Source organism: Nelumbo lutea, chromosome 4, assembly GCF_056320005.1.
Source record: "Nelumbo lutea isolate HS-2025 chromosome 4, American lotus-T2T, whole genome shotgun sequence".
NCBI classification, from domain to species: Eukaryota; Viridiplantae; Streptophyta; class Magnoliopsida; order Proteales; family Nelumbonaceae; genus Nelumbo; species Nelumbo lutea.
In genome coordinates, this window is record NC_142687.1 from 40,673,494 (window position 1) to 40,690,287 (window position 16,794).

The 16,794-nt window shown below is 38.7% G+C and overlaps 1 protein-coding gene across 2 annotated transcripts; it reads left to right on the forward strand.

The window, feature by feature from the left end:
* Positions 1–146: 146 nt before the first annotated feature.
* LOC148855375 (RPA-interacting protein A) lies at positions 147–16,404 on the forward strand. 2 transcript variants are annotated; one of them, XM_088982176.1, is made up of 6 exons: positions 147–671; positions 899–991; positions 1,535–1,766; positions 13,244–13,335; positions 15,102–15,209; positions 16,033–16,404. In XM_088982176.1, the coding sequence occupies exons 1-6, from the start codon at positions 609–611 to the stop codon at positions 16,192–16,194; spliced, it is 750 nt and encodes a 249-aa protein (XP_088838302.1). In that variant the 5' UTR covers positions 147–608; the 3' UTR covers positions 16,195–16,404. The 2 variants fall into 2 exon arrangements, with proteins under 2 accessions (XP_088838302.1, XP_088838301.1); XM_088982175.1 differs by having other exon boundaries at positions 211–671; positions 1,532–1,766.
* Positions 16,405–16,794: the final 390 nt, after the last annotated feature.

Consider the following 16,794-nt stretch of genomic DNA (forward strand, 5'->3'; position numbering starts at 1 on the left):
CAGGGAAACAATACCTCGATTCATAAGCTTATAAAGTGCATTTTACGCACCACTAGTTCAGAACATTGTTTTACTCTTGGTGGGTCCCACGCATGAAATGATCCAGATTAGTGGATTAAGATGCATTATAAGTAGTACAAGAAAATGAGTCTGTAGCCTTGGCATTTGTAGGTTTGTATAGTGAATAGACAAACGAGTTCCTTGCTGCTTGCGATTTCAACTCTTTTTAAGTATTTTATTAAACCTCAAAATCAAATCAAATCTCGACGAGAAAACCCTCAATCAAATATCAATCGAGGATGAAAATTCCCTTAAATATTAATAATGTCTTCTTCATCACCCATCATTAGTTCACCGTATAAAGGCAAGCCGGGAAGAGAAAGATGGAACTGCCTTCGCTATTTCGTTGGCGGGAAACCAGAACGACACAATTCTTACAAAGTAACAGTTCATGTTGGAACTTGGAACTCGAACCATCATCACACGGGAAGACAAACTAGGAGTACCCATTAGTCTGTTTTTTGTATTTGTTGGTTTATTATAGAAAACCTCAAACCGGATTCAACAATCAGAAAACGAGTAATTTCAGAGCTTGATAACGGAAACCAATGGAGGAGCGTCGACCCAGAAGACTATCTTTGAAATCCCATCGTCCCAATTGGAAAACAAAGGTATCTATCACTTTTCTCTATCCATTCTCTTTATTTCTTTCGGGGTTTATTTTTTATTTGGTGGGTAAGCAATTGCTTTTTTTTTTTTCTTTTTGCGTTGATTTTTTCTCTGGTTATTGTTTGGATTCGACGTCTATAGTCTTTTTTATTTTTTTTCTTCATATCTGCTTGGTTTTCGTTCCTTCAGACAACACACTCATTTGCATCGCTATACTCATTCAATGCAGCTTCTAGAGAATTGTATCAAAAGGATCGAGAAGGATAGAATTCGCCTGCTTTGGAAAATGAGATCAACTGTAGACCCATCCCTGAATCAGAAGGTACTTGTCTAACTTTTTGTTTCAGCTTATCTTTTAAGAAATCTATTTTGGAAAAGTTGTTATGCCTTAAGTCATCAGAATTTGCTGATGACCGGGTTCATATCGATTCTTTGTTTCTTAACTAAAAGGCTTTTCATTGAGCAGCATGGCGGGACCGGGTTCATGTTTTTGTGTTATTTTACTAACAGTCATTGACTTCTTTGTTTTTTAGTTAAGCCAGCTACTTATTCTTAGTTGAATAATTTCTAAGCAAGCAACATTTGTTTGGATTATTTGGTCTTTGCAATTCATGTTAATGCTGTTTGCATTTTCCCTATGTTCTTTTTTTTCAACTTTTTTTATATCTTGGCATTCGTTTCTGTGGATTTGAGGTCTTTTTTCTTCAAACTTTTATTTTTGCACAACTTTTCCTTCTTTGTATTATTTGGAATCATTTTCCTTTTGAATGCCTATAATCTCTTGTCCATTTGGTCATATCCTAATAGTTATTTATTTATATAATTATTTATTGATTCATCTATTTCTGTATCTTGGACAAAGGAGATTATGGAATCTGCTTTCCGGGACATAGTTTCTGATGAACTTAAAAGGTTCAAGGACTCTCCCATGAACGATGGCAGATCAGAGATCACACCTTCCAACTTTGAAGACAATGATACTTTATGGGAATATGATCCCATGGTTTGTCAATCAACTGAAGGTGAATGTGAAGAGATAATGCTAGAACTGCAAAGGATATTTTATGAAGATGCCAGAATGGAATCAAGTAAAAGAGGTAATTGTAGTGTTTTCTTCCTTTTTTGACTAGGATATGTCTACTTGGTCTTCATTATGATATCAAAATTGGAAAAAGATATTTGATCAAGGGATAACTAATTTTATAATATTGACTTATTTCTTCTATCTACAAATTCTGGAAATTTCCTTTTTCAACTTGATATTAGTAATGATGAACAGCAACTTTTATGTTATTTTCCTCATATGTTTTGCTTTTTGGAGATATGTGACTGTGTACTATTACATGACCATATGATAGCCAAATTGCATTTTTACATAAATTTCACCCTAGGTAACTTAACTGCCTTCTTTTGTGGATGTATTTTGACACAGAATTATGAACCTTTGGCATGAGTACTTGTCATTATTTTGGAGTATAAACTTGAGTCTGGCAGACTCCAACCGGTTATAGATGCTTAAATCTGCATCCTATAATATCATCACCCAAGAGCCATGGATAACCTGCTAGCCAGTCCAAAGGAAGATAAAGTAATGTAATTATATGCAATTTGGTTTGGAACATATTGCTTTATCTCATATATCTAAAAGTCATTAACACATAAACTGAATTTTAGTTGTATCATGCCTTTCCCTACAATGTGACCTTAGGATAGGAGTGTAAATCAGAGTACAGTTGGGACTGGAGACCAAGAGATAACTCAATGTGACCTTTTCTGATACCTTGGATCGATAATTCATAACAAGGGAGAGATTGAGGAGGATGTCGCACATAGAACTAGAGCAGGATGGGCAAAACGAAAGGGTGCATCAAGAGTTTTATGTGATAGGTTAGTACCACTTAGATTAAAGGGAGAATTCTATAAAACAATTGTAAGGCCAGACTGGCCAGTTGTGCTGTATGGAGCAGAATGTCGGGCAGTCAAGAAAAAGCATGTCCAAAAACCAAGTGATTCACAAATGTGTATTGCCGTTGCTGAGATGGATGAGTGGAAAAATTAGAAAGGATAGGATAAGAAATGAAATCATTCTAGGAGTAGCTCCAATAGATGATAAAATGAGAAAAAGTATAGTAAGATGGTTAGGTCATGTGCATAGAAGACCATCAGCAGCACCCTTAATAAGAAGAAAGAGGAGGGCCATAGCCTCTATTTTAGACCAAGAAGAACAGGAAGCTGGAACCCCTATTTTAGACCAACAAAAGTAGGAGAAAAATACTAAAATTAAAGAATAAATGGAGTCAAAGCCCCTGTTTCAGTCCAATAAACAATTCAAAATATTTGGGGAAAAGACAGAGAAAAAAGAAGAGGAACGAATGAGGTGTAGCCCCTGTTTTGAACCAAGAAAACAAAGGAATTAAAGCATGAAATGAAGAGGAAAAGAAGAAGAATAAGGGTAGAATGGTAACTGAGAGTGAAACAAAGCATAAAAATGGGGTGTAGGCCCTGTTTGATTTTTAAAATGTTTGTTTTATTGAGTTTTTACTTTACATATGCTTTTCTAAGTCATTTTATTGGTTTTGTGTGCTAACTAGCAATCATGTAGACTAACTATTAACACTATAAATCATCAAAATGAGTATAAATTTCATATAAAAAGCTAAAAATATAAAATATTATCAATAAAAAGGAGTCTAAACCAACTAGATATATATCATATATATAATCAATTAATCAATGAATCAATGAATCAATGAATCAAGTTTCAGACATTTAATTCAGCCATAAAAAAAAAAAAAAAAAAAACATTTAAAGAAGAGAATCCAATTCAGCCATACAATCACTGAATCAAGTTTCAGCCATGTAGTTCATCCATATAAAAAAAAAAAAAAAATCAGCCATATAATCATATATATTAATGATATAAAAAAAATGAATGAGAAGAAGAATTAAAGAAGAGATTAGAGAAGAATTGAAGAAGAGAAGAGTAGGTTCGGCAGCTTAGGCTGTTAAAAACTGAGATGATTCAAGTGTGAATCATGACTGAAATACTGATTGGTAGGGCGGAGCCCCTGTTTTTTTTTTTTTTTTTTTGGAAAAGGCAAAGTAATATTTATTGAGATGAAATTACACACAGAGGCTGAGATCAGTCTCAGAAAAGGCTGACTGATCAAATCAGCAATTACACATTCCACCAGGAACTAGAAAGAAAAACAGCAGGCACATTACAATTTCTGAAATCCTCAGACACAGACAGCCAAGACATCAGTTTGCCCACTGTTTTCTGAATTAGCTCTTCCGGACTTAAAGTCTTGCTACAGAAAATCCTTCTATTCCTCTCAGACCAGATGGACCACAACACAGCAATTGGAATCATCTTCCAAACAGTCTTCTTTTTCTTGCTCAGACCCATAAGCTTCCAGCAACACAACAGCTCCTTAACCGACCTCGGCATAACCCAATTGAAGCTCATAGAGCTGAGGAAATGGCTCCACAGCTGAGCATAAAACGGGCAGTGGATACACAAATTGTCAGTGGATTCAGCACTACTCCCACACAGACTGCAAGACAGGTCTAAAATCTGAATGCCCCTTCTCTCTAGGTTAGCTCTAGTGAGAAGGGGCGGACTGACGACTGAGAGAGTGAGAGTGACTGACTGAGAGCAGTTGGGTTCATGGGGTGGAAGAAGAAGAAGAAGAAGAAGAAGAAGAAAAAGAAGTGGAGAAAGGGAGGACTGAGAGTATAGGAACTCAAGTTATGAACTAAGGTGCGATGGAGCTGGGCTGCTCGAGCTTGCAGTGTTCGTCTGTTTGGTTCTCCTCCCTCTCCAATCGAACCAAAACCCTTGTGATACAAGGGTTTAGAAAAGAAAATAGAGATACTAAAATGATACAATGTATAGTTCTCTTAATACTAAAATGATACAATGTATAGTTCTCTTAATACTAAAATGATACAATGCAACAGGTTTATTTTAAAAGAATACAACAACCAATGAAATATCAAATAAATAAATTAAAAAAAAAAAAAAATTTAGATGCATGTAGGTGCCCGCCTTGTATGTAGGCGCCGCTTGCAGTGTTCGCCTATTTGGTTCTCCTCCCTCTCCAATCGAACCAAAACCCTTGTGATACAAGGGTTTAGAAAAGAAAATAGAGATACTAAAATGATACAATGTATAGTTCTCTTAATACTAAAATGATACAATGCAACAGGTTTATTTTAAAAGAATACAACAACCAATGAAATATCAAATAAATAAATTTAAAAAAAAATTAGATGCATGTAGGTGCCCGCCTTGTATGTAGGCACCCGCTTAAGTCTCTTGGCAAGAGCCTAGTGCACAAAACATATGGTGTTTGGGCGAGGCGCTCTTTGAAAAGAGCCTAGTCACCTAGGCGTTGACAACTATGAGTGAAACTAACAAGCTCTAAGCTTTTGCTGTCTTTATACTAGGTCCCAACAAGGTCGTGAAAAAAAAAATCTAGAAGGCCACATAGAAGAAGAAAGGAAAACACAATTCAAGGATCTATAGACTTGACATAATGCAAGAATGACAGTTTGGGCTTGGGTGTGGATGGATACCTTTTTGGGATTTTCTAATGCATTTGTTCTTTTGGGAATTATCAAAAAAAATGTATTTGTTCTTTTGGGTGTCTATTTGATGTGTGATTTGTGAGTTTTGTTTTAATTTCTGTGGTGGGTTTTTTGTAGGGGTAATTTGGATGGAGGGCCATGTTTTGTGATAATGAAGGGGAAATCTATGGGAGTTGGTTTAGGGAGGGTTGTTGTAATTGGGATGTATTCTCTCTTGGATGATTTCGTATCACCTTTCTTTGTTCTTTTTCTCTTAATAATTTTTTCATTTTTATTTACCTTCAAAACAAAGAGATGTGAAAGGTTAGAGAGAGAAACATGGTATTTAGTGTAGTGTTGGAAAGGGATTTTGACGTGGAGGAGATAAGGGGAACTGTATTTTCAATGAACAGATCTAAAGCTCCAGGACCGGATGGTTTCACTATGGCCTTTTATCAGGAATATTGGGAGATAATTAAAGTGGACCTTTTGGCTATCTTTGAGGAGTTCGCTAGGGAACACTTTATTAGTCTGGGAATAAATTCAACTTTCTTAGCCTTGATTCCTAAGAAGGGAGGAGCCAATCAGCCGAGAGATTTCAGACCAATCAACCTGGTAACAAGCATCTATAAAATCTTGGCCAAAGTGTTGTCTTTAAGATTAAAGCAAGTCCTTCCTGGTTTAATAAGCCCCTCCCAAGGCGTGTTCATTCAAGGTAGAGAGATCACAGACCAAGTTTTGATAGCTAATGAATGCGTAGAGGATTTTAAGAAAAGGGAAAAGAAAGGTTTTGTGTGCAAATTGGACTTGGAGAAAGCTTATGATATGGTTGACTGGTCTTTCCTCTTGGACACTTTGAAAAATTTTGGGTTTGGGGAGAGATGGTGTGGTTGGATCGAGGGTTGCTTGAAGACTTGTCACTATTCAGTCCTTGTTAATGGAGTGGTTAGAGACTTTTTCCTAGTAACAAGAGGTCTGAGGCAAGGGGGTCCCCTTTCTCCTTTCCTATTTACCTTGGTAGCTGAGGTGTTCAGTAGTCTTATTGTAAGAGCTGATTACTTAGGATTGGTTAAAGGTTGGAGGGTTGGGAGAGAGAGCACAATTGTCACACACTTGCAATTTTCTAATGATACAATTATATTTTGTGAAAGTGTTGATCCTCAAAGGGCAAGTAATTTGAAGCAGGTGATCAAACTGTTTGGATTTGTCTCTAAGTTGAAGATTAACTTTGAAAAGAGTTGCATAGTGGGACTGAACTTGGTACAGGAGGAGATGACTGGGGTAGCAGAAGCCTTAGGTTGTCCTATCACTGGGTGGCCTTTGAAGTATCTAGGTATGCCCTTAGGAGCCAACCCTTGGGAAGGAAGCTTTTGGAGTCCAATTCTTAAAAGATGCACTAAGAAATTGTCAGCTTGGAAGAGGAATTATGCGTCTCTAGGGGTCGTATCACTCTGATTAAATCTGCTTTAGCTAACCTTCTAGTGTTCTTTTTCTCAGTATTCAAAATGCCACAAAGGGAGGTAATGAAAGTAGAGAAGATCATGAGGGACTTCTCATGGGAGCCTAGTGAAAGAAAGATTATTTGGTGAGATGGGATCTAGTTTGTAGAAGTAAGGAGCAAGGGGGTTTAGGGTTAGGCAATATAGGGAAGAAAAATGAAACCTTATTGGCCAAATGGCTTTGGAGATGGCCATTAGAGAGAGAAAGGCTTTGGCATAAGGTGGTGGGAAGTATTCATGGTTATGCAGAAAATGGTTGGGATGCTGGAGTGTCTCGGCGGGCTACTCTAAACTCTCTATGGAAGGATATTCATGGTATTCTTCCCCAATTCCTTAGCCTTATCAGGTATGATGTGTGTATGTTAGGAACCTGCCTAACACAGGGCTCTTCGAAGGAGCCAACCTCCTGAATTCGAGGGGTAGGGGAGAGGGGAATAGAGAAAGAGAGAGAGAATGCAAAAAGATGATGCCTTTATTTCCCCTGTTTCTGACTATTTATACTGTTTTACAGAGTTCCTTTTTTTTACATTCTTTAATTCCTTTCTGTTAAAACCGTTGCAAGTGGACAGTCAGTTAGCTGAGTTGTTTTGCTGACATGGCCTCCTCATGTAAAACTGACTATCTGTCCTCTATTATTCTATTTCACCGGTCTTAACAATCCTTCCTTCCTTCAGAAAGACCTTGCCCTCATGGTCTAATGTGAGAAATTTGATTGCAAATCCCAGTAAGATTTCCATATTGCATCCTCTTCTGGAAGTTTAGACCAAACAACTAGTGCTTCTGGAATAACTCTTCCGCCACGTCACACCCATCTAAAATCAATGATGCGGGCTGGCTCAGTCTGCACTTGTCCTTCATCTGAAAATGTGGGAAGAGTAGCACTTGTAATGACTCCTAGCTTTGGCCCTTTCTTCAGTAAAGGGATATGAAATGCAGGGTGTAACTTTGATGTTGCGGTGAGGTCCAGTTTGTATGCCACAAACCCTATCCTCTAAAGGATTTTAAATGGTCCAAAATAGCACGGGCTGAGTTTGTTCCACTGTCAGCTTCCTACTGAAATCTATCTGAAGAGATGTAATTTGAGTCTCGAGAAACACCCAATCACCGACTTCATATTGGACATTCTTGTGATGTTTATCATAAGTGCGCTTCATCCATTGTTGTGCTTGCAAGAGATGATTTCTCAGCTCCTTTAACACCTCATCTCGTTGTATCAATTGTTCTTCTAAGGCTGCTACTGTAGTGGTCCCTTTTTCATAAGTAGAGGGGGAGGGTCCCGACCATATAGATCTCTGAAGGGCGTCATCCCAGCAGCGCTATGGAAAGTGGTGTTGTACCACCACCCAGCCCAATGTATCCACTTCACCCTTTGTCTTGGTCAATCTCCCGCGAAGCATCTCAGATATGTTTCAAGACTCTTGTTAACCGCGTCTGTCTGTCCATCAAATTGGGGGTGGTAGGTAATTGATTTGAAGAGCTTAACCCCATGCAGACGAAAAAGTTCAGCCCAGAAATGGCTCCTAAAAATAGGGTCCCTGTCAGACACAATTGAGTTGGGGAGCCCATGAAGTCACACAATTTCCCGGAGGAACAATTCAGCAACTGTGACTGCTGTAAATGGGTGTGATAGAGCTAGAAAATGACTGTATTTCATCAACCTATCCACCACCACAAGAATAACCGTTTTGCCAATAAAAACGGGCAATCCCATGATGAAATCCATTGATATATCATCCCAAACTTGGGTTGGGATTGGGAGTGGTTGCAAGAGGCCTGCTGGTGTTGTAGTAGTAGCTGTCTTATTTTGTTGACATACTGCACACTCGGCTATTAAGTTTTGAATGGAGGTATGCATGCCTTTCCAATGGAATTGTGTGGCGATGTGTTTTTGCGTTCGTAGGATGCCAGAGTGACTACCTGTGGGTGAGCATGGAATAATTCAAGGAGCTTCCTAAGATGTGCAGAATCTGCTGGGATTTCCAGGCGTCCTTTGAAGAAGAGCAGATCATCCTTGACGGTATACCCTGGATGCTGTGATGGATTTGTCAATACTTGGGCCTTCAATTGCTATAACTCCATATGGGAGTGGGGTTCCTTTCAAAGCTGATCCATGAGTGGAGATGTTGGGGAAGATACGAGTAGCTGAAATGATTGTGGGTGTCCTGAGAAGGCTTCAGCCACCCGGTAAGCAGCCCGCACTTTGTACTCAATTATGTAGTCGTACCCCAATAATTTGGACATCCATCATTGTTGTTCCGGTGATAGGACTGCTTGTTCTAACAAGAATTTCAAACTTTGATGGTCGGTCCGAATTATGAATCGTCTACCGAACAAGTAGGATCACCAACACTGCACTACTAAGACCACTGCTATTAACTCCCGTTCATAACTCTCGTTCATTAACTCTCCGAACCAGTAAGGAGAAGAAGAAAGAGAAGAGAAGAAGAAGAAGATGAAAGAACTGTCGAACTTGATAGCTAAACCCTATCAGTCGACCTCTTAATAGTGATTAGGCTTCTAATTAAATGTACAAGGACTAAACTGCCCCTACTCAAGGAGCTTCCTAACTCATAACTCTAATTTTGAGAATATGGTGGCCCGACTAAGTTCATCACGCAATTCATCAATGATCAGTATTGGGAATCAGTCCTTAATGGTGATATTGTTAAGGGCCCTATAATCAATACAAAATCGCCAAGTCCCATCCTTCTTTTTGACTAATAATACTGGCGAGGAGAATGGGTTATGGGCTTATGGCTAGGCTGTATTATTCCTTTCTCAAGCATATCTTGAACTTGCTTCTCGATTTCAAATATTTGAAAATAAGGGTATCGTTAAGGTCTTACATTGGTTGGGGCGGCTCCTAGCATGAAAGGAACGCAATGGTCATGCTCCCAGGGTGGTGGGAGCTCTTGGGGTTCTTTGAGCACGCTGCCATATTGTTGGAGGAGATGTTGTAGGCAGTTGTGGTAGTCTCCAGGCCCATTTGAGTTGTTGTTAGATAAGGATGGGCTGGTCCAATTTGAGTCTATGTGCATGAATATGGGCTGATCCGGATCTCTCATTTGCTTTGTTAGTATTGTAGGACTGATGGGCCTTGGACCTTTGCATGTTTGCCCTTGTAGATGGATTGTAGAGTTCCTCGATGTGAAGTCCATGGTGAGACAAGCCCAGTCACAGATGACGGGGCCTAATTGACTTAACCACTGACTGCCACTGAGATGAAGGGGGTATAGGTCCACTGAAAACTGGTGACCCTGAACCTTTAGTGGTAAGCCCATGCATATACTATTGCAAGATAGGCTATTACCGTTGGCCACATTTATCATAAAAGTTGTTGTTGGTTGAATCGGGAGTAACATTTTATCCACCAAAACTTTAGTTATGAAGTTAAGGGAACCGCCATTGTCTATGAGGATTGACACGTGGCACCCTTGGATTAACTCAGCTACTCTCATTGTTTGCGGGGATGCAAGTCCCGTAAGGGCTTGTAGAGATATTTCAGGTGTCCCATTGGGCTGTATTTCCCACCCAGGGTCAGATTCCCCACAACTGGTGAAGCCATCTTCCTCCTCAGTCTCCGTTTGAAAGAGAAATGCTTGTTGTTTCTTGCACCGATGACCCAGCCTGAATTTCTCTTCACTGTTGTAGCAGAGTCCTTTGTCTCTATGGGCTTGCATTTCGGCCCAAGTCAGTCGTTTGAAGGGAACATATGGGCCTAAACCCAGTATTCCTTCCTCCTTATCCAGTGCTACCGATTTGGTTACAAAACCCCATGGCCGATGTACCCTTCTTGCTCGAGCGAACTTGTCTTCGTACAACTTTGCTAGTGCTGCCGCGTTTATGACCAAAGTAGGTTGCATCGCCTTTACTTCCAGTCGTAGTTCTTCCTTCAATCCGCCGATGAAGCTTCCAACTAGAACCTTTTCCATCCACCCTTGGACTCGCATAGCTAGTTTTTTGAACTCCATCTGATAATCTTTAACCAATCCCACCTGCCGCAGTTTTGCAAGATTCTCATTGTGATCTTCAAACCTAGATGACCCAAAATGGATGGTCAAGGCATCGGTGAAGTCTGCCCAAGATTGATGAGGGTGCCCCCGTCAGTACCACTGATACCATAGGATAGCTTCCCCCTCAAGATGCGTCGAAGCTAGAGCCACCCTATCTTGCCCAGGTGTCTCATGGTAATCGAAATATCGTTCGGCTCTGAGAATCCAGGGAGTCGGGTCGCCGCCTGAGAAGATGGGGAAATTGATTCTTGCTGATCGCGTTGTCGTCGTCCCTGTTCTACAGTTGTTTTCATTGCTGTGCTCCTCTTGGCTTTCTCTGCTGTTGTTCGTTGGCATTTGCTCCAGCCGATTGAGGAGAGTGGTGAAACCTTCCTTCATTTCTCTGAAGTCTGATGACATTCGATGGATCTCTACCTCCATCTGGTCTACCTGAGCATCTATTGGCATTGTCCTTGTGTTGGTCATGCTGGCTCTGATACCAACTTGTTAGGAGCCTGCCTAACACACGGCTTTTTGATGGAGCCAACCTCCTGAATTCAAGGGGTAGGGGAGAGGAGAAAAGAGAGAGAGAAAGAGAGAGAGAGAGAGAGAATGCCGAAAGATTGATTTCTTTATTTCCCCTGTTTCTAACTATTTATACTGCTTTACAGAGCTCCTTTTTCTTACATTCTTTAATTCCATTCTGTTAAAACTGCTGCAACTGGACGGTTAGTTAGCTGAGCTGTTATGCTGACATGGCCTTCTCTTGTAAAACTGACTAACTGTCCTCTGTTGTTCTGTTTCAGCGGTCTTAACAGTGTACTAGTGATAAGATTCTCTTTTGGGAAGACACCTGGATTGTTAATTCCACCCTTAAGGATCTCTATCCATCTTTGTTTTCCCTCTCCCTTTTTTAAAAGTGAACCCATTCTTAAATTTGTTTCTTTCTCCCAATCCTCTAGATTCAGCTGAAATTTGGGTTTCAAAAGAGATCTAAGAGATTCTGAAATTGATCAAGCTGCTTCGTTGATCAAGACCCTAGACAATGTTTGCTTGGACCCTTCTAAACCTGATGTTAGAATCTGGACTCCCAACCCTCTGGGTCTTTTTTTCTTGTGCCTCTTTTTCACTCATTTGTGCACAGTCCCTAACCCTCAACCGTTTTTTTGGAAAGAAGTTTGGTCTAAACCCATTCCCCCTAAAGTCGGAGCATTCTGTTGGGAAGCCTCCCTTGGGAAATTAAACACACTAGATGCATTGCAAAAGAAAAGACCTAACCTCTGCATCTCTCCAAGCTGATGTTTCCTTTGCAAAGAAAATGGAGAGAGCTGTTACCATCTTTTATTTTCTTGCCCATTTGTTGTAAATCTTTGAGAAAAAAATTTTCATCTTTTTGGGGGTAGGTGGGTGAGGCCTCTACAAACCGGGGGGCTTTTTGACCCTACAACTTTTAGGTGGCCTAAGAGAAGAGGTAGAATTCTATGGAGATGTGTTAGGGCTGCTCTAGTATGGACAGTTTGGGAGGGAAGAAATAACAGAATTTTTAGTGATAAAGAAAGGGATGTAGATAATGTTTGGGAAATGTCTGCTAGTGGGGCTATAAGCTGGGCAAATCTTTAGATTTATTCTCAGTTTACTCCTTTGATGACATACAGAGAAACTGGGTATCTGTTGCAAATTCTTCTTTGGTTAAGGATAAACCTGTTGTAGATTATTGGAAGCCACCAGAAGAAGGTTTCATAAAGTTATTTTGATGGCAGAAGCATTGGCAATCCTGGACCCTCTGGCATTTGGGGTGTCTTTAGGAATGAAGAGGAACAGATTGTGGCTTTATTCTCGGCCTAATTGGTGTGGGAATGCAGTTAGTGCAGAGGTACAAGCTGCTCTACAGGGAGCACAGATTGCTAAAGAATTTAACTTTAGGAGGTTGATCATTGAAGGTGACTCTAGAGTGGTAACTGGGTGGCTGAAAGAACCAGAGACAGTAGCATGGTCTTTTAGGGGAGAATTGAAAAGATTCAAATGGCTTACCTCTAATCTCACAGTTGGAGTTCAGCGGGAGAGGAGGTCAGCAAACAGGATGGCTGACCAACTAGCTAAGCAAGGGGTGAACAGGGATCAATTATTCTGGGCTCATTTGTAATTTTACTGTCTTTGAGGCAGAAACTCGCACCTCCTGATAGATATCAGCTTTGTATGAATTTGTCTACTTTTATTATTATTTATAAAATACTGGGTTGTCCATCCAAAAAAAGAAACATGGTATTTAGTGTATTAATAGAGCATGAATGTTCACCTAAGATGGCTTTACAAGTTTCCCTATCCATTACCATCCTATATTATGAGAGTGACTCACTAGCAATTTCAGTCCAAGATTGCTAGGGCTGTCGCACCTCCTTGTGCAGCACACCTAGGTGGTTCTGAGCACTATGGTGAAAACATACATTCATTGTCTTTGGAAGTTTGGTCAAATTAATTTTGTAGATTTAGTTAACTGTTTATCCTCTGCAGACCCAGAAAGTTATGACAGAATTTATGAAGATGAAGAAGATGATTACTTAGCACATGCAGTTTTTGAGCATATGCAATTGAACAAAGAGCAGGTATTCAATCAACATGCAATATCTTTGTTAGTTACTTCTCACCTATGCTTGCACAAATAAATTCACCTTGTATCTGAAGGCCTTATCTGGAAGTAATGCACATTTATGCAAAAGGAGTTCAGTAATACGTAGAAACTTAATTTTTTTTTGCCTTTTTGTATGTATCAGAGATATGTTGGTAAACCATTAAATCAGGTTATAGAATAAGAATGCTCTATGGTCAAAATTGGAAAAATTAAATGAGTCAATAAAGATCCAATGGTTATTGATACTTTAATTGGATCTATCATATCACATACATAATTAGGATAAGTATGGCACTACGGCATCATACTAAGACTTAATACACCTGTTGTACTAGTAGTTTTTTGCTGAAAATCCCTAATATGAAATTGAACTTCTCTCATCATTGTTTACTGCAAGACAACCTGTAAATAAGGGAAAAAATAGATATAATAACCTAGGAATAAACACCTAGGCTTTCTAGGAATCAACATCTAAGGGAACTATTAGGAATTAGCCCCTAGTGTAAGAGTGTCTGGCAGGGGAAGGCAATCTAGACCTCTGAAAGTGATGGTTGAGGCTTGAGATGCGGTCTGGGTTGGACTAGTAGAAAGCCTTATGTGCTGATTCAACCAAGCTTCTTGTGAAAGGAAGAGGAGAAAGTTGGGGGTTTCAGCAATAGATAGAGGAAAGGGAAGAAAGGAGAAGGTCGACTAGGATAGTGATTCATTCCCCTAGCCACCAGCCCCTCATTCTATTTATAATTAACTTAAATATGAGGTATTACAAAGATGCCCTTAGTAGGGCGGCAACTCAAACTAAGTACTTACAATTCTTTTAAAAATAAAAACTAATGGGCCCAAGGCCCAACAACTTCTTAATTTAAAAGAAAACAAACTAAACATAAATCGGCCCACTCAACAAGACTGACTGGTTCTAGGTTCTGGGAGGCCCCTTCTGTTCGTATGACTGTCTGGCAGGCTGAGTTTCCCCCACTGTGCTGGGTATTGAGGACTGGACTGGACTGAACTGGCTGCAGTTGCTCCAAGGTCAGAGTTGGTTGAGAAAGCTCGGAGAAAGGGGAGAAGGAAGGGGGAACTAGGGTTGAAGGTTGTGGCTCTATTTGAAAAGTTGAATGAAGTGCCTTTTATTAATACATATAAATATGAAGAAATTTCATGTTCAGGTCGGGTCAATAGCCTTCGGCCTCAACCCTAACCCAAACTTGAACCCTACCTGACCCAATCCAAATTTTTCAAGTTGGGTTCAGGTTAAGCTGACCCAAGTTGTACCCCTAAAAATAAATGAAGTTAGAATGTCAGAATTACAATTTTGTGATAGTATGATGTACAAACGGATCATGTGTAATAGCATGTGTATCTTGTGAGAAGAAGAAATTGACAATTTGATGTGGACCTTGCATTTTTTTTTTCATTATGCTAAATTCACATGAATGAATTTCCCTATAGGCTTTGGATGAATTTTGGAGATGTCCAAGTTAGGTGCTAGTAAACAAAGTTTAGTCCATCAAGATCTGGAGCTCTGATATATTATATGCATAATTTGGGCTTTAGAAAGTTATTATAGTTTGTTATAATCAAAAAAAAAAAAAGTTGTGATTATCTTGTGCTTTCCTATTTATTAAATGCATTTAAGAAGAATAAAATTAAAAATATCTCATTCATAGTTACTTCATGCCTTTTTTGCTACTCAATTACCTATTAGTAAAATGACAATTATAAAACATTTTATGTGTGTGATAGGTTGACAGGGAGATTTGGTGTCCCATCTGTAAGAAAGGCGAGTTGCAAGAGAACCACCAAATTATTTATTGCACTCTTTGTGATCTCCAACTCAACAGAGGTGATGAGGTGCAGTTACCTCTTCCCTTTTAGAGATTCCCGTCCTCTTGCCTTTGCATACAATCTTTTTTCTATTTTAGTTTTTCATATTTGAAAAAATGCTAAAATTTAGTTTCATATCCAGTCTCACCCCCCCCCCCTCCCCCAAAAAAAAAGAAAAAGAAAAAATCCTAATAGCTGGAACCATGGTAATGGCTAGGGGTGTTCATTATATGGTTCAAACCGCCAAACTGTAATTTGCAGTTAGGTTTGGTCTAAACTTACAATGGTTTGGTTTGGTTTCCTGCAATTTAGAAACCAAACCAAATCATAAACTAAAATATATATACATATATTAACATATATAATATATTAATATTGTAATATATAATATAATAAAATAAATTCTCAAAACACTCATTCTAATCAAATTTGCATATGAAATACAATGATTCAATGATTTCATGGTGACTAAAAGACAACATTTATTATTTATGCAATGGCTCAAATCGTATTAAAAACTACACCAAACCATATTAAAACGGTTTGGTAGAATTTCTCAGACATTTTATCAGTTTGGTCTGAGATTTACTCTAAACCACACCAAACTGAACTGTGAATACTCCTAGTTTAAATCACCAAACTGTAATTTGCAGTTAGGTTTGGTGAATATCAAGTCCATGCTAATCAATGATATTGGAGTCACTTAATTATGTTAGTCATATTAACAATCAATATTGTTAGTTATATATATGATATAGCAATCAATCAAAGGAATATGATGGTAAATCGTAGAAAAACTATGCATATTTGAAATGATATATACCTTATAACTTTAATTTATTGGTTTTAGGTTAATTTGGAAATTTTGCGCATCCGTCTAGGGGAAGCTCATGAAGAACATCTTGAGAGAGGATGCAAATTGACACCCAAGTTCTGCATTGAGACTAAATTCAATCTAACTGCATTGTACATTCAGTGTCAGGCTTGCAAGACATTTGAGATTATATTGTAGCTTCATTTGCTTGTATATATGGTTAAGAGCATTTAATTTCAAGCTTGGATGACATCTCACATGTGACTTCTTCCAGTTTTACTTTTATCCTTTTTCCGGCATTCAATTAAGTTTCTAGAGTTTGTTTCGGTCTGTAATTCTATATAATTTTGCTGAAACCCTATAACATTCACTTAATAATCAAGTAGATTGTATCATTTTAATGCTCAACATAGTAGCCATTTATGGTTGTGTTTGGTAGTCAAAGAACAAGCAACTCCTACACAAAATCCTAAAAGCAATTTTTTATTTATGTTTATTTCTGTTTCAAGACATATGGTATGTGTTTGGTTTTATGGGCATTTATAGATAGTTTGTTTCTCAATTAAATCATAAACATTTAATTGAAAAATGTTACTTTGAACGTTTATTGTCTTTGTTGTTTGGTTGGGCATTTCATAAGCGTTTCAAGTAACACTTCGTAGTTTGGTTTGGCATTTTAAATTACACCCCATGAAGCAATCTTTTACCTCTCTTAGTAAGCATTTCATTTGAATAAATATTGGGGCATTAGGAGAAACCAAAATTTGCTTCCCCCAACACCAAACTGGACCCGATAGG